This window comes from Oncorhynchus gorbuscha, linkage group LG05 (genome assembly GCF_021184085.1).
Source record: "Oncorhynchus gorbuscha isolate QuinsamMale2020 ecotype Even-year linkage group LG05, OgorEven_v1.0, whole genome shotgun sequence".
In the NCBI taxonomy this organism is placed as follows: Eukaryota; Metazoa; Chordata; class Actinopteri; order Salmoniformes; family Salmonidae; genus Oncorhynchus; species Oncorhynchus gorbuscha.
This window is the reverse complement of record NC_060177.1, coordinates 59,113,936-59,136,001: the sequence shown is the minus strand read 5'-3', so window position 1 is coordinate 59,136,001 and position 22,066 is coordinate 59,113,936. Positions and strand designations below refer to the sequence as shown.

Below are 22,066 nucleotides of genomic sequence, written 5' to 3'. Positions count from 1 at the left end.
CTTACATGGCACATATTGCACTTTTGCGTTCTTCTCCAACACTTTGTTTTTGCATTATTTAAACCAAATTGAACATGTTTCATTATCTACTTGCAGCTAAATTTATTTTATTGGTTATATTAAGTTAAAATAAGTGTTAATTCAGTATTGTTGTAATTGTCATTATTACAAATACATTTTTTTTTATTTAAAAATCGGCCGATTAATCGGCATCAGCATTTTTTGGTGGGTCCTCCAATAATCGGTATCGGCGTTGAAAAATCATAATCGGTCGACCTCTACTACACGCTCTCCTCCTCTCACTTTTTCTCTTCACTTGTAGACTTCAGTGTATAACACATCCACTGTCTGTGACCAGGTGAAAAAACCTTTCAAAGACAAACCTTCATATCATGACTGCTAACCGCTGCGCACAGCTTGTTGTTGTCACCTCATAGTCAACATAGCTACTAGAACTAACACGTTAGTAAACCCACTACAAGCATGCAAAACAGTCAGCAAGCAGTTTAGCAGTTACAGCAGCGGGCCCTGATGGTAATAAATTATTAAAACCAAAAGCTTACCGTGACAAAGATTCAGTGTTGGATAGCTATAGTCAGTTAGCTAACATAACATCCCTCTCTGTCTTGAGCCAGGTGTTTGAGTAGGCTAAACTAGCTAGCTACATTCAGTTAGCTAAGTGAAAGTTACAAAAATAAAATACAACCAAATATAGCTAGCTCACTCTCTCTCCCTCTGTCTCGCTTGTGCTTAATTTTGGAAGAAATTCATTTGTTCAAAACTATTATGCTTTCAGTACTAGATTAATTCTCAGAACCTTTAATTGGGTGGACAACATGTCAGTTCAAGAGCTCTGATAGGTTGGAGGACATCCTCCGGAAGTTATAATAATTACTTTGTAAGTCAATGGAAGGGGGTGAGAACCAAGAGCCTTCTAGGTTTTATATTAAAGTCAATGTACCCAGAGGAGGACAAAAGCTAGCTGTCCTCCGGCTACACCATGGTGCTACCCTACAGAGTGCTGTTGAGTCTACTGCAGACATTGTAAAATAGTGTGTGAATATATATATACATACATACATACATACATACATACATACATACATACATACATACATACATACATACATACATACATACATACATACATACATACATACATACATACATACATACATACATACACCATAATTTGCAAATAAATTCATAAAAAATCCTTCAATGTGATTTTCTGGATTTTGTTCCCCCTAATTTTGCCTGTCATAGTTGAAGTGTACCTATGATGAAAATTACAGGCCTCTCATCTTTTTAAGTGGGAGAACTTGCACAATTGGTGGCTGACTAAATACTTTTTTGCCCCACTGTATATATAAGGATAACATTTTTAATGTTTCACTATTTTTATGAAATTCACTGAGGAGGATGGTCCTCCACTTCCTCCTCTGAGGAGCCTCCACTGATGCTGGCCCATGTTGACTCCAATACTTCCCAAATTTGTGTCGTGTTGGCTGGATGTCCTTTAGGTGGTGGACCATTCTTGATACACACAGGAAGCTGTTGAGCGTGAAAAACCCAGCAGCGTTGCAGTTCTTGTCACACACTGGTGAGCCTGGCATCTACGACCATACCCCATTAAAAGGCTCTTCAATATTTTGTTTTGCCCATTCACCATGTGAATGGTACACATACCCAATCCATGTCTGTCTCGATGCTTAAAAATCCTTCTTTAACCTGTCTCTTTCCCTTCATCTACACTGATTTGAAATGGATTTAACAAGTGACATCAATAAGGGATCATAGCTTTCACCTGGATTCACCTGGTCAGTCTGTGGAAAGAGCAGGTGTTCTTAATGTTTTGTATACACTTACTGGGCCAGTTTATTAGGTACACCCATCTAATACTGGGAGATGCTCTATTGTGTTGAGGTCTGGGGACTGCACAGAAGTTAAAGTTAACTGAACTCGCTGTCATGTTCCAGCCAATGTTTTTCCACTCCATTGTCCAGTGTCGCTGACCGTGTGCCCACTGGAGCTTCTTCTTGTTTTTAGCTGAAAGGAGTGGAACCCGATGTGGTTGTCTGCTGCGATAGCACATCCGTGACAAGGATGTCGTTCTGCACACCACTGTTGTACTGCGCCGTTATTTGTCTGTTTTTAGCCCGCTTGTTAAACTGTCCAGTGATTGGATACCCACAATCTAAATGCAGAGGAAGGGATGCTGCTGTTATAAATGTATACAGTGTTGTGCAGAGGGTTTATATGTCCCCATCAAATGGCAGTGGCTTCATTTGAATTCATTTAAGTTGCGCTAAGTTATTGCTACAGTTTAAGAAGAAAATACAACTCCAATGTTGTTTCTTTGGGGGGGGGGGGGGGCGTTTCTCTGTGACTGCATGAGCAGCGAACATGTCAAACACATGGTGGCATTGACAGGCACCCTGCAGCCCTCCTAGTGTTTTACTACCTGGCATGGTGGCTGGCTCTGCCTGAAAAAGGTCGGCCCTGGCATTGGGTACAGTACTGACGAGCATAAATGGGCCTCAGTCCTTGCCACACTGACTCCACCAACCCTGGTTTACCTCTTGCTTGTAATCATGGGAAAACAGACCGTCTAAAATGGTCACATCTCTAAGGTCTCTTATTCCTAGAATAGCACATGAATAAGAGAATGAGCACATTCTCCTCATTTGTGGATATCTAGGCCAATTGTCAGTCCTGGCTGTGAATAGAGCTGCTGATTAGCTGTGTGGCTTAAATGAGGCCACTTCTATGATGTGTCTGCTTTGCCATAGTTAATTATCACTATGACATTGACAGACATGCCAGTGGCCAGAGCTTTTTCCTACTGTATGGCTCACAGAAATGTCTTACAGCTAATGATGAGTACATTATAATATGGGCTACTGGGGCTTGTGTTGTTAGAATGTCTTCAGTTTGAGTGAACCTCTGCCAGGCCAAGAGTAGCCGTTGCTTAGTATCAATTAGACAGGTCTGTATGTCTCCTTTGACACACATGTGAAGCTTTGTGATCCTATTTTTTCTGGGTGTCTGGCGTCATTCCAGGGCTGTATTTGTAATCACAGCAGGAGGTAGAGAGATGGTGGTGGCCCACCCTCCAGGTTAACGGTCCAATCATGAATCTTTCAGAGCTCCTGATGAAATTCACACAGGCTGGTTTTTGTACCTGAACGTCAACATTCTCAGCTTTAAGTGGATAAGGAAGCAAAATGAGCCATTCCCTCCCCTTTTGAGTTTACATTCAAGACTTGTGTCTGTGGGGCCAGCACAGAAAAGGGACAGCGCTCTTGTGCACCGTGAGTGAGCTCTGTGTTTTCTGTCACCTGTCCTCCCAGGTGGTTAACTTGGGAGAATGGTGCAGTGGGAGTGTTCCTGGAGAGCTGGCAGGGGATCAGAGCAGCAGGGCCCTGCCAGCTGCAGTTAGAGGGAGCACAGGGACAAACACATCATTAATCTCTCAAATGAGCAGACCCGGTTCAAGTTACACCAGCATAGGGGTAAATGGTTGGGCAGTAGCCTACTTGGCACGATTTCAACTCTCAACGTTGAAATACTTTCAGATTCAACAGAATATGGACAGTCCTTTACATTATTTTAAGTGCTGTCGGCCTACTACATCCAGGTTTGAAAGTACTGGTGTCACCCCAGGCTGTTTTCCATATCCAGATATGTTCTTAAAGGTAATGGTAGAAAGGCATGAGAAATGTTTGAGCTTTTGTCCCTCGCTCCAGGCTTCCCTCTTCGCTCTAATCCTCTCTTGTGCTCTGTTTCGCCCCTCTGGTCCCCTTGGTCTTAGCTCCACTCCCAGGTCCTACTCAAAGGGCCCTCTGTGCTGCTGGCTGGCAAGCCAAGTGTTTATGGAATGTCTCAGCTGCTTGTGGGGTGTAGGGGGAACACCACTAATGAAATGTAAAGTGCTGGATGAGCTTACCTCTCCACAAACAGCCTGACCCCTGGGGCTTGTTAAACAATAATTAGTTTGTGGCTATTGCTTCTGGCAGACCATACCCCGCTCCACGAGGGGGCAAAAGGGGGCCTAACCCCCTCAATTGAAACTTGTGCTCCCTCAGTTTTACAACGAGCTCGTTGATTTTGTCCATCCAGACGCGATCAGGACATGCAGGTTGAAATATCAAAACTAACTCTGAACCTCTGTTTTCTGTAGTTGCAGATCAGACCTGCACAATGATCAGGATGAAAACTGTTTCAGTTCAACAATATTCTTGGGATGTCTGGTGTGGACTGGTCACTTGAGGTCATGCCACAGCTTCTCCAATTGGGTTGAGGTCAGCACTGACTGGGCCACTCCAGAAGGATAATGTTTCTTCTGTTTAAGCCATTCTGTTGTTGATTTACTTCTGCCTTTTGGGTTGTTGTCCTGTTGCATCACCTAACTTCTGTTGAGCTTTAATTGGCAGACAAATAGCCTGACATTCTCCTGCTAAATGTCTTGATAAATTTGGGAATTCATTTTCACGTCGATGATGGCAAGCTGTCCAGGCCCTGAGGCAGCAAAGCAGCCACAAACCATGATGCTCCCTCCACCATACTTTACAGTGGGGATGAGGTTTTGATGTTGGTGTGCTGTGCCTTTTCTTTTCACACAGTGTTGTGTGTTCCTTCCAAACAACACAACTTTAGTTTCATCTGTCTACATAATATTTTGCCAGTAGCGCTGTGGAACATCCAGGTGCTCTTTTGTGAACTTCAGACGTGCAGCAATGTTTTTTTTGGATAGCAGGGGCTTCTTCCTTTGTGTCATCCCATGAACACCCTTCTTGTTTGGTGTTTTACATGTTGTGGACTCGTCCACAGAGATGTTAGCATCTTCCAGAGATTTCTGTAAGTATTTAGCTGACACTCTAGGATTCTTCTTAACCTCATTGAGCATTCTGCGCTGTGCTCTTGCAGTCGTCTTTGCAGGACGGCCGCTCCTAGAGAGAGTAGCAACAGTGCTGAAATATCTCCATTAATAGACCACTTTTATTACCGTGGACTGACTAGAGATACAGTTGAAGTCGGAAGTTTACATACACTTAGGTTGTAGTCAATTAAACTTGTTTGTAAACCACTCCACATGTCTTGTTAACAAACTATAGTTCTGGCAAGTCGGTTAGGATATCTACTTTGTGCATGACACAACATTTTTCCAACAATTGTTTACAGACATATTTTTTTCACTTATAATTCACTATCAAAATTCCAGTGAGTCAGAAGTTTACACACACTAAGTTGACTGTGCCTTTAAACAGCTTGGAAAATTCCAGAAAATTATGTCATGGCTTTAGAAGCTTCTCACAGGCTAATTGACATAATTTGAGTCAATTGGAGGTGTACCTGTGGATGGAGTTCAAGGCCTACCTTCAAACTCAGTGCCTCTTTGCTTGACATCATGGGAAAATTAAAAGAAATCAGCCAAGAACTCAGAAAAACAAATTGTAGGCCTCCACAAGTCTGGTTCATCCTTGGGAGAAATTTCCAAATGCCTGAAGGTACCACGTTCATCTGTACAAACAATAGTACGCAAGTATGAACACCACGGGACCACACAGCCGTCATAGCGCTCAGGAAGGAGACGCGTTCTTTCTCCTAGAGATGAACGTACATTGGTGTGAAAAGTGCAACTCAATCCCAGAACAACAGCAAAGGACCTTGTGAAAATGCTGGAGGAAACCGGTACAAAAGTATCTATATCCGTAGTAAAACAAGTCCTATATCGACATAACCTGAAAGGCCGCTCAGCAAGGAAGAAGCCGCTGCTCCAAAACCGCCATAAAAAGGCCAGACTACGGTTTGCAACTGCACATGGGGACAAAGATCGTACTTTTTGGAGAAATGTCCTCTGGTCTGATGAAACAAGAATATAACTGTTTGGCCATAATGACCATTTATGTTTGGAGGAAAAAGGGGGAGATTTGCAAGCCGAAGAACACCATCCCAACCGTGAAGCACAGGGGTGGCAGTATCATGTTGTGGGGGTGCTTTTCTGCAGGAGGGTATGTTGCACATCACAAAATAGATGGCATCATGAGGAAGGACAATTATTATGGATATATTGAAGCGACATCTCAAGACATCAGTCAGGAAGTTAAAGCTTGGTTGCAAATGGGTCATCCAAATGGACAATGACCCCAAGCATACTTCCAAAGTTGTGGCAAAATGGCTTAAGGACAACAAAGTCAAGGTATTGGAGTGGCCATCACAAAGCCCTGACCTCAATCCCATAGAAAATGTGTGGGCAGAACTGAAAAGGTCTGTGCGAGCAAGGAGGTCTACAAACCTGACTCCGTTACACCAGCTCTGTCAGGAGGAATGGGCCAAAATTCACCCAACTTATTGTGGGATGCTTGTGGAAGCTACCTGAAATGTTTGACCCAAGTGAAACAATTAAGGCAATGTTACCAAATACTAATTGTGTGTATGTAAACTTCTGACCCACTGGGAATGTGATGTAAGAAATAAAAACTGAAATTAATAATTCTCTCTACTATTATTCTGACATTTCACATTCTTAAAATAAAGTGGTGATCCTAAGACAGGGAATTTTTACTAGGAATCAATGTCAGGAATTGTGAAACTGAGTTTAAATGTATTTGGCTAAGGTGTATGTAAACTTCCCACTTCAACTGTACTTTTGTAACCCTTTCCAGCTTTATGCAAGGCAACTATTCTTAATCTTAGGTCTTCTGAGATCTCTTTTGTTCAAGGCATGGTTCATATCAGGAAATGCTTCTTGTGAATAGCAAACTCATATTTTGTGTGTTTTTTTTTTATGGGGCCAGGGCAGCTTTAACCTAAATCTCCAATCTCGTCTCATTGATTCGACTCCAGGTTAGTTGACTCCAGACTCTAATTAGCTCTTGAAGAAATCATTAGCCTAGGGGTTCACATACTTTTTACAACCTACACTGTGAATGTCTTAAATGATGTATTCAATATAGACAAGAAAAATACAATTATTTATGTTATTAGTGTAAGCAGACTGTGTTTGTATAGTCTTGTGATTTAGATCAAATGTATGCAGAAATCCAGGAAATCCCAAGGGTTCACATACTTTTTCATGTCACCATAAATGTACTTCAATGTGTCTGTCGTATTTCAAGACATGGCATATGAGGGTCCGGTGAGGTACTTGATGGGTTGGGCAATACTTTTATCATCCATCTTGAAAGAAAAGTATACTTAACTGGAAATCATCCATCGTCAACACAATGGATAGGTCATATGCTTTATTATCTAATGTTGAATGTGCGTGGGTGACTTGTGGTGGACAGTGATGCGGGCGCTGGAGATGGGGGTGTGAGTAGGTGGGTAAGGGCAAGGGGTGACTTGTGGTGGACAGTGATGCGGGCGCTGGAGATGGGGGTAAGGGCAAGGGGTGACTGAGTAGGTGGGTAAGGGCAAGGGGTGACTTGTGGCGGACAGTGATGCGGGCGCTGGAGATGGGGGGGGGTGTGTGTGAGTAGGTGGGTAAGGGCAAGGGGTGACTTGTGGAGGACAGTGATGCGGGCGCTGGAGATGGGGGTGTGAGTAGGTGGGTAAGGGCAAGGGGTGACTTGTGGAGGACAGTGATGCGGGCGCTGGAGATGGGGGGTGTGAGTAGGTGGGTAAGGGCAAGGGGTGACTTGTGGCGGACAGTGATGCGGGCGCTGGATATGGGGGGGTGTGAGTAGGTGGGTAAGGGCAAGGGGTGACTTGTGGCGGACAGTGATGCGGGCGCTGGAGATGGGGGGGTGTGAGTAGGTGGGTAAGGGCAAGGGGTGACTTGTGGCGGACAGTGATGCGGGCACTGGAGATGGGGGTGTGTGAGTAGGTGGGTCGGGGCAAGGGGTGATATTGTGGATTTTTGTGTTCATCTGTATGTTGTCGTTTGTATGTGTATGTTTTGTATTGAACCAAAAAAAACAAAATCTAAATGATTGAGTGACAGGTTGGTGCAAAACCTGTATCTGCGCTGTGTCGACACAATGGACAGAGCCTGCTGCGGTGTTGGGTTTCCATCTGTGGTAGGCTAATTGAATAACGTGATACGCCTCCGCCTGTAATATTTTGATTTTATAAGTGCTTGATCAAGTTTACCGTTGACGCTGCTTCACTGAACTCTTTCACGCCCCACACCACTACAGGGTTTAGTTATCTTCTTAGCTAGCTGTAAAAGCGTTAGTGTTATTAGTCTGAGCCTATTTAGCTAGCTCGAACCAGCTAATCTGCAACTGCCACAATGGATATCAGAAACAAAGTTGAAGAGCGGTGAGCAGCAGCACCATCAAATTACTGAGGCCACGCGCCAAGCCGAGCAGCGACGGTGCCGCCAAGCTGCAGCAGAAATGTGTATATAATGACAAGATACCTATGTCGATGAGGGGTGTTGACGTCAACCGCCTGTTTTCAATGGAGAGATGCTATGCTACTAGCCACGTCATCAATATGCATAGCCATCTCGAGACAACTCCGATATAAAGTGTTTTTTTCTCAAAGTTGTTGGGATGTCACGTGTCCTTATATCAGTTCATTCGTAACAACCTAAGCATTATGAAACTTGTATTCGATCAAATACACCTCACGTAGCAAATAAACCATTTACATTTTTTGTTGACCAAATTCAACACTCATTTCCCCCGTTTGGTAAGTGAAAGAAACAACTCCACCTGCCGGAGAAGACAGATTTTTGTCCCAGTTGTCCATCTCGCTTCGCCTCTTCCTCTCTGGCTCAAGCTAGTGCCGTATGCAGAGCCTTCCCACTCTTCCACAAGCACCGCCAGGATAATGGTCCCACAACCCCCTCCACCTCCACTGTTCCTGACAATCTTGGAAAAGAGGAGCCAGCCCAGGTTAGCCTAGAATCCTACCCTAGCTTCCGGTTTCATGTCCAAAAACTTTCATTTAATGGTAACTGGTTCATAAGAAGAGTATCTGGAATACTTGGTTACTGTAGATGCAGCATTTTGTTAACCATGTCAAAAGTTCTGTGTTGGGGATAATGCTAACACAGACGAGGCCTTTAACCAAGCTGGGTGTTCTAACTTGAAGCATGCTATTGATAGTACTAAGGGATTCGCTAGGCAGGCATCAAGTAAAAAGCATTTGATATACACTGTCGAACGTAAAACAAGTTAGGGTATGGGTACTGAGGTGTCAACTTATTAATGATGGGCAGCTGGCAAGAAATCGTGTCAGCGGTTGTGGACATTGTGTTCCTTGTTTCAAACCAGCAACCACTGATGGGAACATTGCACGTGATAGAGGGGAGGGGGCAGTGGACTTGCCAAGGAACTTGCCAAGGTGTTGAGCAGCATACCCCACAATGCCACCTAGACATCATACGATATTCCAAATGAAGTCATAGGGCTCATGAGTGAAATAGTCACTGAGGAAGCTACATCCGGGAACAAACTTTTCCACTTTGACAAACGTGTTCAGTCAGCACAGAAGAAGCATGCTACACCTGAGGAAAGCTCAACTAATCCAACTGGCATTTGAGGGAGATCTTTCAAGAAGATTTCTGAAACGGTAAAAAAAAACAATTAGGTGTTTTTCGATTAAAATCTTGCTTTAGTTTTTAGGGCCCTGTCCATGGTGCTGATTGAGCGCAGAGGAGATTTCGCGCCAAACTGTTACTTCTTGATCAAAATAATTAGATATTTTATGTTCATTGTGGTATAGCGTGATATATAAGCAGAATTCAATATAATTCCAATGCAAGCTATAACTCAGTATGTTATATCATAGAAATAGATACATTCAATTATGGTTTTCTTGGTAGCCGATTGGTTTTCGTGGTTGTTAATGGAACTGTACGTATTGGAAAACCTGTAGATGGTCGACCAGCATTGATTATCTGGGTGAATTGATTAGCACCGAGTGGCATGATTTTCCATGTTTGACCTATTTATTTGGCAAGACAGCCAGCTGTACATGACTGCATCTCATTTGTCTATGCTTGGATCTCCATTCACCTTTTGTGTAGTGTTTGTTTACTGTTAATGTTACTGGCCTACATAGATTGTGTCATGCCTTTATCGATCTGATATTTTGTTTACTAGTCCTGCTACTTGGCAACGCTGTTTTTGTTCTGTTCGCATTCACAGTTGTCAGTATTCTAAGTCGAGCTGCTGTTCAGTATTTCTGTTTGCATGCATGAATAACTAAGCGACTACTTTCAGCATTTAGTTTGCATTATTTTGGTAAGTCAGTTGTGTGTACAAATGCATTCACATAGGCTTTTGTAATAGGTGAATTACCCTATCTAATCTTGTAGCCTATATTCATTACCAAAACGGACTTGCTTTAGTGTGTAGGGCGCTGTCCCTTGTGCTGATACAGATTTCCCGCCAACCTGACTGTCACTTCAAAAGCATTCATTGATCTCAGAGTCTCATCATTTGAACTTCGTTTATTGTGGTATAACGTGATCTAAGCAAAAATCTATATAATTCCAATGCAAGAACCGGCATTTTCAACTGCCCCGTTAGTCACTTTATCCCGGTGCCAGGTCTGTGGCAGACAACACTATTTCATGTATTTACTTTAACAAGATGTACTGTAGAGCAAATACTTATCCACAAGCATGAGTCCTTAAGATGCCTCCTTGAAGCTTAACTGTTTTCTAGACATTGCTCTGAAAGCACAATGATAATCAAGATTGTGTAATGCATGACCTTTGCCCCCATTTCCTGGTTGTCCACAGTGCTAAGTCTCTAAACCTGGCCAGGCCTTCAGTGTGTTTCACCTGACTGACCAACTCTTATTAAGATGTTGCCGAGGGTGGAAGGTACCCTAGCGGTTAAGAGTGTTGGGCCAGTAACCGAAAGGTTGCAGGTTCAAATCCCCCCCAAAATGTTGATGTCCCCTTGAGCAAGGCACTTAACCCTAATTGCTCTTGTAAGTTGCTATGGGTAACTACTAAAATGACAAAAATGTCTCATGGGTGCATCATCTGTATAGGTTGACCCCTCATTGTCAAGCATATAATAGAGAAAATAACTAGGTGTGTGTATCCACAGTGTTTTTGTTGTGGTCCATTTTGAAAAGAGAAATTGGGACACAGGTGTTGATGTCTGAATAATTTATCCCTAATAAACTCAGCAAAAAAAGAAACGTCCCTTTTTCAGGACCCTGTCTTTCAAAGATAATTAGTAAAAATCCAAATAATTTCACAGATCTTCATTGTAATGGGTTTAAACACTGCTTCCCATGCTTGTTCAATGAACCATAAACAATTAATGAACATGCACCTGTGGAACGGTCGTTAAGACACTAACAGCTTACAGACGGTAGGCAATTAAGGTTACAGTTATGAGAACTTAGGACACTAAAGAGGCCTTTCTACTGACTCTGAAAAACACCAAAAGAAAGATGCCCAGGGTCCCTGCTCATCTGCGTGAATGTGCCTTAGGCATGCTGCAAGGAGGCATGAGGACTGCAGATGTGGCCAGGGCAATAAATTGCAATGTCCGTACTGTGAGATGCATAAGACCGCTCTACAGAATGGACAGCAGATCATCCGCGCAGTGGCAGACAACGTGTAAAAACATCTGCACAGGATCCGTACATCTGAACATCACACCTGCGGGACAGGTACAGGATGGCAACAACAACTGCCTGAGTTACACCAGGAATGCACAATCTCTCCATCAGTGCTCAGACTGGCCGCAATAGGCTGAGCGGCAGGTCCTCACCAGACATCACCGGCAACAACGTCGCCTATGGGCACAAACCCACCATCGCTGGACCAGACAGGACTGGCAAAAGGTGCTCTTCACTGACGAGTCACAGTTTTGTCTCACCTGGGGTGATGGTCGGATTCACGTTTATCGTCGAAGGAATGATCATTACACTGAGGCCTGTACTCTGGAGCAGGATCGATTTGGAGGTGGAGGGTCCGTCATGGTCTGGGGCGGTGTGTCACAGCATCATCAGACTGAGCTTGTTGTCATTGCAGGCAATCTCAACGCTGTGCGTTACAGGGAAGACATCCTCCTCCCTCATGTGGTACCCTTCCTGCAGACTAATCCTGACATGATCCTCCAGCATGATACTGCCACCAGCCATACTGCTCGTTCCGTGTGTGATTTCCTGCAAGACAGGAATGTCAGTGTTCTGCCATGGCCAGCGACGAGCCCGAATCTCAATCCCATTGAGCACGTCCGGGACCTGTTGGATCAGAGGGTGAGGGCTAGGTCCATTCCCTCCAGAAATGTCTGGGAACTTGCAAATGCCGTGGTGGAAAAGTGGGTTTAACATCTCACAGCAAGAACTGGCAAATCTGGTGCAGTCCATGAGGAGGAGATTCACTGCAGTACATAATGCAGCTGGTGGCCACACCAGATACAGACTGTTACTTTTGATTTTGACCCCCCCCTTTGTTCAGGGACACATTATTCTATTTATGTTAGTCACATGTCTGTGGAACTTGTTCAGTTTAGGTCTCTGTTGTTGAATCTTGTATTGTTCGTACAAATATTTACACATGTTAAGTTTGCTGAAAATAAACGCAGTTGACAGTGAGAGGACATTTCTTTTTTTGCCGAGTTTATTAGGGGAAAACACATTTGTGCCTTTATTTTTTTAGCTAGTATCACACCTTCTGTGTGTGTGTGTGTGTGTGTGTGTGTGTGTGTGTGTGTGGTGCGCGCGTGCATCCTGTAGGTCACAGATTGGAACACTTATTGCGCCTTGATATTCTGTTACACAGAGCATTACTGTGACCATCCTGAGCTATTTCAACACACTGATTAGTAGGTGTGCTGGGCTGGGCTGCTGAGTTCTGACCTACACTGTTCAATGGCTGGCGCTAATTTTAGGCTGTCCCATAACAGATCTGAGCAGAGCGCAGGTGGGCCTCACTACTCCTACTGGGCCTGTGGTCGACCTCTCTCCCATTTCAACAAAGTACTTCAGATGTGCCAGAATGTGCTGGTATTTGGTTGGCTCACGCTCTGCTGATCGCCAAAACACCCAGTCAGCTTCTTCCAGGGCCGGTATGCCCCCGCTCCTTCGCAAATGCCACATTTTCAGGCCTGGTTCTTTTCAACCTGATGGGTAATGCTCAATCAGAGAGAAACCAGATGTGCTGAGGTGACGTGACCGCAGTACTGAAAGGTCTACCCAGCCCAGTCCTTCCTGGGTTAGCTGTGAGGGATGTAAATATTCCTTTGCAGTAGTGCATTTGAAGGGCAACTGTTTGTAGGCTGAGGATTAGTAAATTGGATTGTTATTGATAAACCAGTACACCGTTATAGTTTTCCATGTCTTTTTTTAATATTTAGCGAGTAGCGCTCCAGTAGTCATACCCGTTTTGATGGTAAAAGCCATTATCACACCCGTATCCTCCCTGTTAGCTGACAGCTGTCTCCCCAGTGACCACACAATCAGGATGAAAATCCATTAGTGGAGGCAGAAAGTGGCCAAACCTCTTAACAACATCACACATTTGCATCGTCACTTTTTTTTTTATAAACGCGCGGTCTAAGGCGACAGAGAGACTCATTGTGATACATGCAATACTGAAGTTCTAATTCCCGGACTATAATGTCTCGAATAATCAGTCTTAAAGGGAATACTGTATTAGCCCTGTCTGTGGAGAATTGATGAACATTTGTGGCTCATTTTTGAATTGGTGGACCCGTTGTGTTCATTGCGTCCCATCACGGTTTGTGTGAGATGGGTCAAGCAGGGTCTCTACAGGCTGTCACTCTGGTCACTCTCTGGACCATTTCCCCCCTTAAGTTATTTTGAGAACTGCCGACCAGTTAATCTTTCTTTCCATAGAAATATTTAGTGTCCTCTAGCCAATGCAGTGAAGTGTGACAGTGCTTTGATGCATCACACAGAGACTCTAAAGGCAACACCATTCAGCATCAACACAATCAAGTTCTCCGTCTTAATCCAAAGGAGAAAGACAATGGCCTGGAAACTATCCTTCAAGACAAGTTTTTATTTTAGGAGTGCATTCATATGTAAAGGATATCCTGTATTCCACTGAAACGGACTGTGTGAACCCTGCCCTGTAAGCAAGGTCACATCTGTTGTGATCAGATTGTAATTGTCACATGCACCGAATACACAGGTAGACCTTACAGGGAAATGCTTCCTTACAAACCCTTAACCAACAATGTAGTTTTAAGAAAAATAGGTGTTAAGTAAAAAATAACAAATAATTAAAGAGCAGCAGTAAAATAACAGTAGTGAGGCTATATACAGGCTGTACCAGTACAGAGTCAATGAGCGGGGAGCACAGGTTAGTTGAGGTAATATGTACATGTAGGTAGAGTTGTGATGTTGAATTGCTGTGTTTACAATTCTGTGGATTTATCTTGGTAACACGTCATTCCACCTCTGGATCATAGTCCGTTCATCTAAACTCAGCAACAGCAAAAAACGTCCCTTTTTCAGGACCCTGTCTTTCAAAGATAATTCTTTAAAAATCCAAATAACTTCACAGATCTTAAACTTAGGACACTAAAAAGGCCTTTCTACGGACTCTGAAAAACACCAATTGAAAGGTGCCCAGGGTCCCGGGTCATCTGTGTGAACGTGCCTTAGGCATGCTGCAAGGAGGCATGAGGACTGCAGATGTGGCCAGGGCAACAAATTGCAATATCTGTACTGTGAGATGCCTAAGACCACGCTGCAGGGAGAAAGGACAGACAGCTGATCGTCCGTACAGTGGCAGACCACGTGTAACAACACCTGCACATAATCGGTACATCTGAACATCACACCTGCGGGACAGATACAGGATGGCAACAACAACTGCCTGAGTTATACCAGGAATGCACAATCCCTCCATCAGTGCTCAGACTGGCCGCAATCGGCTGAGGGAGGCTGGACTGAGGGCTTGAAGACCTGTTGTAAGGCAGGTCCTCACCACACATCACTGGCAACAACATTGCCTATGGGCACAAACCCACCGTTCCTGGCCCAGACAGGACTGGCAAAGTCCTCTTCACTGATGAGTCACGGTTTTGTCTCACCAGGGGTTTATCGTCGAAGGAATGAGCATTACACTGAGGCCTGTACTCTGGAGCGGGATTGAGGTGGAGGGTCCGTCATGGTCTGGGGCGGTGTGTCACAGCATCATCGGAGTGAGCTTGTTGTCATTGCCTGCAATCTCAACGCTGTGCGTTACAGGGAAGACATTCTCCTCCCTCGTGTTTTATGGCTGATTTCCTGCAAGACAGAAATGTTCTGCCATGGCCAGCGAAGAGCCCGGATCTCAATCCAATTGAGCACGTCTGGGACCTGTTGGATTGGAGGGTGAGGGCTAGGGCCATTCCCCCCCACAGAAATGTCTGGGAACTTGTAGGCACCTTGGTGGAAGAGTGGGGTAACATCTCACAGCAAGAACTGGCAAATCTGGTGCAGTCCATGAGGAAGAGATGCACTGCAGTTCTTAATGCAGCTGGTGGCCACACCAGATCCTGACTGTTACTTTTGATTTTGACCCTCCCCTTGTTCAGGGACACATGATTCCATTTCTGTTAGTCACATGTCTGTGGAACTTGTTCAGTTGTCTCAGTTGTTGAATCTTATGTTCATTCAAATATTTACACATGTTAAGACATTTACACCTAAACGCAGTTGACAGTGAGAGGACATTTTATTTTTTTGCCGAGTTTATTTAGACTTAGTGTACAAAACATTAGGTCCACCTTCCTAATATTGAATTGCACCCCTGTTTGCCCACAGAACAGCCTCAATTCATTGGGGCATGGACTCTACAAGGTGTCAAGCATTCCACAGGGATGCTGGCCCATGTTGACTCCAATGCTTCCCACAGTTTTGTCAAGTTGGCTGGATGTCCTTTGGATGGTGAACCATTATTGATACACGCGGGAAACTGTTGAGTGTGAAAAACCTTGACACACTCAAACCGATGCACCTGGCACCTACTACCATACTCCGTTAAAGGGCACTTAAAAATGTTGTCTTGCCCATTCACCCTCTGAATGGCACACATAAACAATCCATGTTTCAATTGTCTCAAGGCTTAAAAATCCTTCTTTAGTGGATTTAACAAGTGACATCAATAAGGGATCAAAGCTTTCACCTGGATTCACATGGTCAGTCTACAGTGTCTTCACAAAGTATTCATACCCTTTGACCTATTCCACATTTGGTTGTGTTAGAGCCTGAATTCAAAATGGATTAAATATATTTTTCTCACCCATCTACACACAATACCCCATAATGACAAAGTGAAGACATGTTTTTAAACATTTTTATTAATTGATTGAAAATGAAATACAGAAATCTCATTTACATAACTATTCACACCCCTGAGTCAATACATGTTAGAATCACATTTGGCAGAGATTACAGCTGTGAGTCTTTCTGGGTATGTCTCGAAGAGCTTTCCCACACATGGATTGTACAATATTTGCTCATTTTTTATTATTAAAAAATTCTTCAAGCTCTGTCATTGGTTGTCAAGACAACCATTTTCAGATCTTGCCATTAGATTTTCAAGTAGCTTTAAGTCAACTTCAACTCGGCCACTTGATAAGCAACTCCAGTGTATATTTGGCCGTGTTTTAGGCTATTGTCCAGCTGAAAGGTGAATTCATCTCCCACTGTTTGGTGGAAAGTGTACTGAACCATGTTTTCCTCTAGGATTTTTCCCATGCTAAGCTCAATTCTATTTATTTCTATCCTGAAAAACTCCACAGTCCTTATCGATTACAAGCATACCATGATGCAGCCACCACTATGTTTGACAATATGGAGAGTGGTACTCAGTAATGTGCTGTATTGGATTTGCCCCAAACATAACACTTTGTATTCAGGACAAAAAGTTAATTGCTTTCCCACATTTTCTGCAGTATTACTTTAGTGCCTTGTTACAAACAGGATGCATGTTTTGGAATATGTTTTTAGTCTGTACAGGCTTCATTCTTTTCACTCTGTCAATTAGGCTAGTATTGTGGAGTAATTACAATGTTCATCCATCCTCAGTTTTCTCCAATCACAGCCATTAAACTCTGTAACTGTTTTAAAGTCCCCATTGGCCTCATGGTGAAATACCTCAGCGGTTTCCTTCCTCTCCGGCAACTGAGTTAGGAGGGACACCTGTATCTTTGTAGTGGCTGGGTGTATTGATACACCGTCCAAAGTGTTGTTAGTAACTTCATCATGCTCAAAGGGATATTCAATGTCTGCTTATTTTTTTAAATGTATTTTTTACCCATCTACCAATAGGTGCCCTTCTTTGAGAGGCATTGGAAAACCTCCCTGGTCTTTGTGGTTGAATCTGTGTTTGAAGTTGATTGCTTGGCTCAGGGACCTTACAATTATCTGTATGTGTGGGTTACAGAGATGAGGTAGTCATTCAAAAATCATGTTAAACACTATTATTGCAAACAGAGTGAGTCCATGCAGCATTTTATGTGACGTGAAATTTGTTAAGCAAATTTTTACACCTGAACATATGTAGGCTAACCATAACCAAGGGGTTGAATTTTTATTGAATACTTGTTGACTCAAGACATTTCAGCATTTTTTAAATGTATTTATAAACATTTCTAAAAACATAATTCCACTTGGACATTATGGGGTATTGTGTGTAGGCCATTGACAAAACAATCTCAATTTAATAGATTTAAAATTCAGGCTGTAACACAACAAAATGTAGATAAAGTCCATACTTTCTGAAGGCATTGTATGTCATGGAAAGTGTAGGTATTCCTAATGTTTTGTACATTCAGTGTACATATGGAGTAGGTATATGTGTATATTTCATTGATGCAGGGTTAGGGCCAATTCCAGAAATACACAATTCTTTTCACTTAGGAAGAATTCGAATTAGAGTTAGGTTAACCTTTTGATTTGACTGGAATATAAATGGAATTGACCCCAACCCTGCTGTTATCGTTCTCCACAAAACAGAGGTTTTCCGATTTTGTTTTATCTACAGGGACCGAGTGCATGGTGACCATGCCAAGGTTATTCTCTCTAGACAGGGATTTGAGAGTGTTTAACCTGTTATGTATAGCAGGTAGCCATAGCTATGTTTAGTGGCTCCCTCTGTAATTACAAACTTGTGCACTAAACAAACACCATTTCCAGATACAGGAAAATATCTTCTAAGCCTGATGAACTTTGTGCTGATCTTTTGTGTTTAGTAAACCAGAGGCAAATTCGATAATGCTGAAAGAATCTCAATTCTGCAGCATTCTCTACTAAAAGTCCAGATAAATGTTTTCCTCTGTTCCTCAGCTGCTACAGTACCCTCTGAAAGTATTCACACGCCTTCACATTTTGTCGTGATACAGCCCGAATTGCACGATTTATAACCCTTTTGAGGTTAGTTGAGGGGAGACTGTCAGATTCCTTCTACCACCATCCACCCACAGTGTTTGAGAGTAAAGCCATCTTCTCAATGACTCTGTTACTGCACAGTGGAAACAGGAAAATTGCATTTGCTCTTTGTTTGTCCCACAGAGCTGTAGCTGAGCTTCTTTGGTAAATGTTTTAAAGTGATTTATAACCTGTGAAAAAGTAAAAGCATTAGACAACTTACAGGGTTGGTTCAGGGACAGCCATCCTAGAGTTGATTATAGTATATTTAATATGAATCTAAATGTGTGTGTGTGGGAGGAGGTGGGTGTTTGTGTGAACATTTGACCCTGTGCAGAATGTCTGTTTCCGCTTTGAAGTTGATGAATTGCTCAACATTCCGGACAGACCTGCCTGGACATTTCCTTAGCAACAGGCCTTGTAGTCCGAGAACTAAGCTTGATTGAGGATCTAGCCTATTGTGAAATCCTCTTCACTCAATGTTAGGATGTTTGCCTGCTTTTTCACACTCCCATGGAAAACAAATCTGCATTTATTTTTAAGTATGGTTATTCCAGGGCCATGTACATAACTGTCTCTGTGTAATTCCATTGAAAAAAGAACAATATTGTATTTCATAAGTAAGAAATAAGACATGTTTTATGGATGATAACATTGGATGGTCTATTATCATGATCGAGTCATATTGACAAAGTTGTTGTGAAGGTGGGGAGGGGTATGGCTGTCGTAAAAATGTTTTGTGTTTTTGACAAATCAACTGTACTATTTGTTCGGCTCTGGTCTGGTCCCGTCTTGATTACTGTCTGGTAATATGGTCTAGTGCAGCAAAGAAAGACCTAGCAAAGCTTCAGCAGCTGGCTCAAAATAGAGTTGCACGCCTTGCCCTGAAATGCACATACAGAACTAACTAATCGACCACGTGCATGCCAGTCTTTCCTGCTTGGGGGTTGATGAAGAGAGTAACCGCTTCTCTTCTCGTTTTTATGAGAAGTATTACTGTGATGACAATTCCCGTTTTGTCTGCAAAATCAAATAACATTCAGCTCAGACACCCAAACATACCCCACAAGACATGCCACCAGGGGTCTCTTCACAGTCCCCAAGTCCAAATGAATTCACAGCAACGCACAGTATTATACAGAGCCATGATCGCGTGGAACTCCCTTCCAATACTCAAGAAAACAGCAAAATTACCTTTAAAAGACGGATTGAACAACATCTCATGGAACGGCGAGGACCGAGAGGAGGCACACACAGACACTAACAAGCACATCATTTTGTTGTATTGTTTATATACATGTTGTATTGTTTGTATATGGCTGTATTTTAAATCTGTGTGACTGTCCTTGTCTATTGGTGTTCTGTTACTTGTCGTGTTTGGTGCTTTTTGAGGACCCCAGGAAGAGTAGCTTCTGCAACCGCTAATGAGGATCCAAATAAACCGATAAATATGCCAATTTTACTGAAATGTATTTTTGTCTGAATGATGGGTTAGTATGTGTCCATTGACAGTGATTTCCAGGCCTCTGTATCTGTGTGAGAGGAAGTGTTTTTCACCCATTGTCACTGCTGTTGTATAATCTGACAGACACACACAGTTTGGCCTTTCACATTGGCTTCCCCTATATTCCCCTGGCCTGTCATGCCCTGCAGTGGCCTGCTCCTCCAGAGTAAACACAGTGGTTTCTCTCTGCAGGGCGCAGTGTGTTTGTTCAGGCTGTCATTGTATCTGGGTGTCACATTGTCAGCCTGACTCGGCCAGGCCCCAGACACTTCACACGGCTGGGTTTGTTCTGCCCGCCATGCTTCCGGATTCCTTTTTCCTGTTTTCTAGCAGAGGTGAGCTAGTTATCTCTGTGTATCCTCTTTTGAAAATACCGTAGGTTCTGTCAGTGTCCTGCTTTTTCAACACTGAGGCCTTACAGACAAACAAACCACAGCTTGTATCTCCCACACAGAAACGGCCAAAGATGATATACATTGTCGGTGAGTCCAGGTATGAATAACAGGGATTGAGCGCTACTTTATGCAATTCTAGATGAGTAATCTACACAACAGCATCTATAACACCAAAATAGACCACTGTGTTGCATTGTGTCTGCATACACTTCCTCCCAGAATGTCCACTTCTGCTGTGATTATGAATAAGAGGGGGTGTTTCTGGTCGGTTGCCAACACTTACGAACCAAAAAGAATAGGAAGAGCTAAGATTAGTCCTCCCTCTGTCTGCTCTACAAACGGAGAGGTCTACTGTAGCCGTAGCCACTTCCCTACACTTTTTATTCACTCAGAAGGAACTAGAAACAACTAGCCACAATTAGACATGGTGGAGAAGGAAGGAGAGAAGAGATAATAACAGGGGGACAAAGTCCCATTGACCCAATTATCTGTTCCACAGGTTACTGGTTTGATTCTGACCACTGAGTGATCAATAAGAAGGAATTCCTCATAGAGTATTTTTTTTTTGCAATCCATTGAGTTGATATGTAAATAAAGAATTACTATGGTTAAGCCCCTGTCGAGTTGAACTACTGGCATGTCTGTACAGTTACAGTAGTTTGTGTAGCCTACTCGGAGTAGAGGGATTGACATAAATGATTATCCCGAATCACACAAGTGAGTCAGTATTTTCGCTGCAGTTCTCCTGGTTTATCCTCTGCTGTGGAACTGTCCCTGACTGTGTGTCTGGCACAGTCTCTGTGGTAGATTTGGCAGAGCTGCACACTGCCTGCTGAAGGTCAGAGGGGATTTAAAGCACAGAGACATGGACTATATTGGAACGGAGCGTATTGGAAAGGAGCACGCTGGAGGTTGAATGATACAGCTGTATTTTCAGCCTGTGGGCCTTTTTTATAAATATATTGAATATACAGTAGCTTCTAGATAATACCATTTACTATACAGATGAATAACTTTTTTAAGCCCTTGTGTTTGTATGATGTGAAACCTATTTTGGTTATTTTTGTGTCTGCATAATGTTCTCTTCTCAACAAAGGATTATGACTAGAATGTTTGAGAGGGTTTGAATGGTTGAATGTTTGAATGGTCAACCCATCCTAACTTCCTTCCACTGTCTGTTTAGTGGCATCCGTGGTGTTTTTAGATGAGAAGAGCGCTTTTCTTGCCTGTAAAGTGATGTGGTCAACGAGAGAGATTCCCACTGTGCCACTGCCTGAAATGCCTTGCTGCCATGAAAATAGTTATTGAAACATACATTTTCAAAAACCCCACCTAACCCCCTTCGATCTGTGTGTCATTATCCCAGAAGCCCCCTACAGTGGAACCCCTCCTTCCTATGGATATCTGGAGCAGACAGAGGAGCACCAGCAGCACCATGACCTCCAGCCTTTCAGCACCTCACCCTCCTCCTCACCTCGCCTCCGCTCCAAGAGCCGCAGCAGCCGGGATACGCACTCATCTGGCTCCCTGGAGTTCGCCTTGTCGGTAATGTTATCACCAGTCCTACTACCACACGCTTCATCTCCTACACTTTAAAGCTCCGGTCTCGGATTTTCCATTCAGTGCAGCAATCTGTTAATGCTCCCGTCCTCTAGCACGGCTTCCACCTTTCTAAGTGTGCCCTGGGCTCTGCGTGTATTTAATAGAGAGATGTTCTGCTCTTTCCAACCACACTTTCACTCACCCTATAAATCTCAACCACCCTTACTGTACTGTACCTAGCCAATCTCCGGTGTCCCCTGGGTCGTCATCCTCTGATGTGCTCCACTCTCTGATCTTCAAAGGTTAAATT

The 22,066-nt window shown here is 43.3% G+C and overlaps 1 protein-coding gene across 3 annotated transcripts in view; it reads left to right on the top strand.

Moving 5' to 3' along the window:
• Positions 1-22,066, top strand: part of LOC124036178 (breakpoint cluster region protein-like) — a 48,192-nt gene that overhangs the window by 5,512 nt on the left and 20,614 nt on the right. The window contains exons 1-2 of one of the 3 annotated variants that reach the window (XM_046350405.1): positions 20,045-20,154; positions 21,581-21,759. In XM_046350405.1, the coding sequence (XP_046206361.1) occupies positions 20,118-20,154; positions 21,581-21,759 (216 nt within the window). In that variant the 5' untranslated portion in view covers positions 20,045-20,117. Of the gene's footprint in view, positions 1-20,044; positions 20,155-21,580; positions 21,760-22,066 lie in introns of those variants that run through there. The other 2 variants (XM_046350404.1, XM_046350403.1) reach the window with 2 other exon arrangements.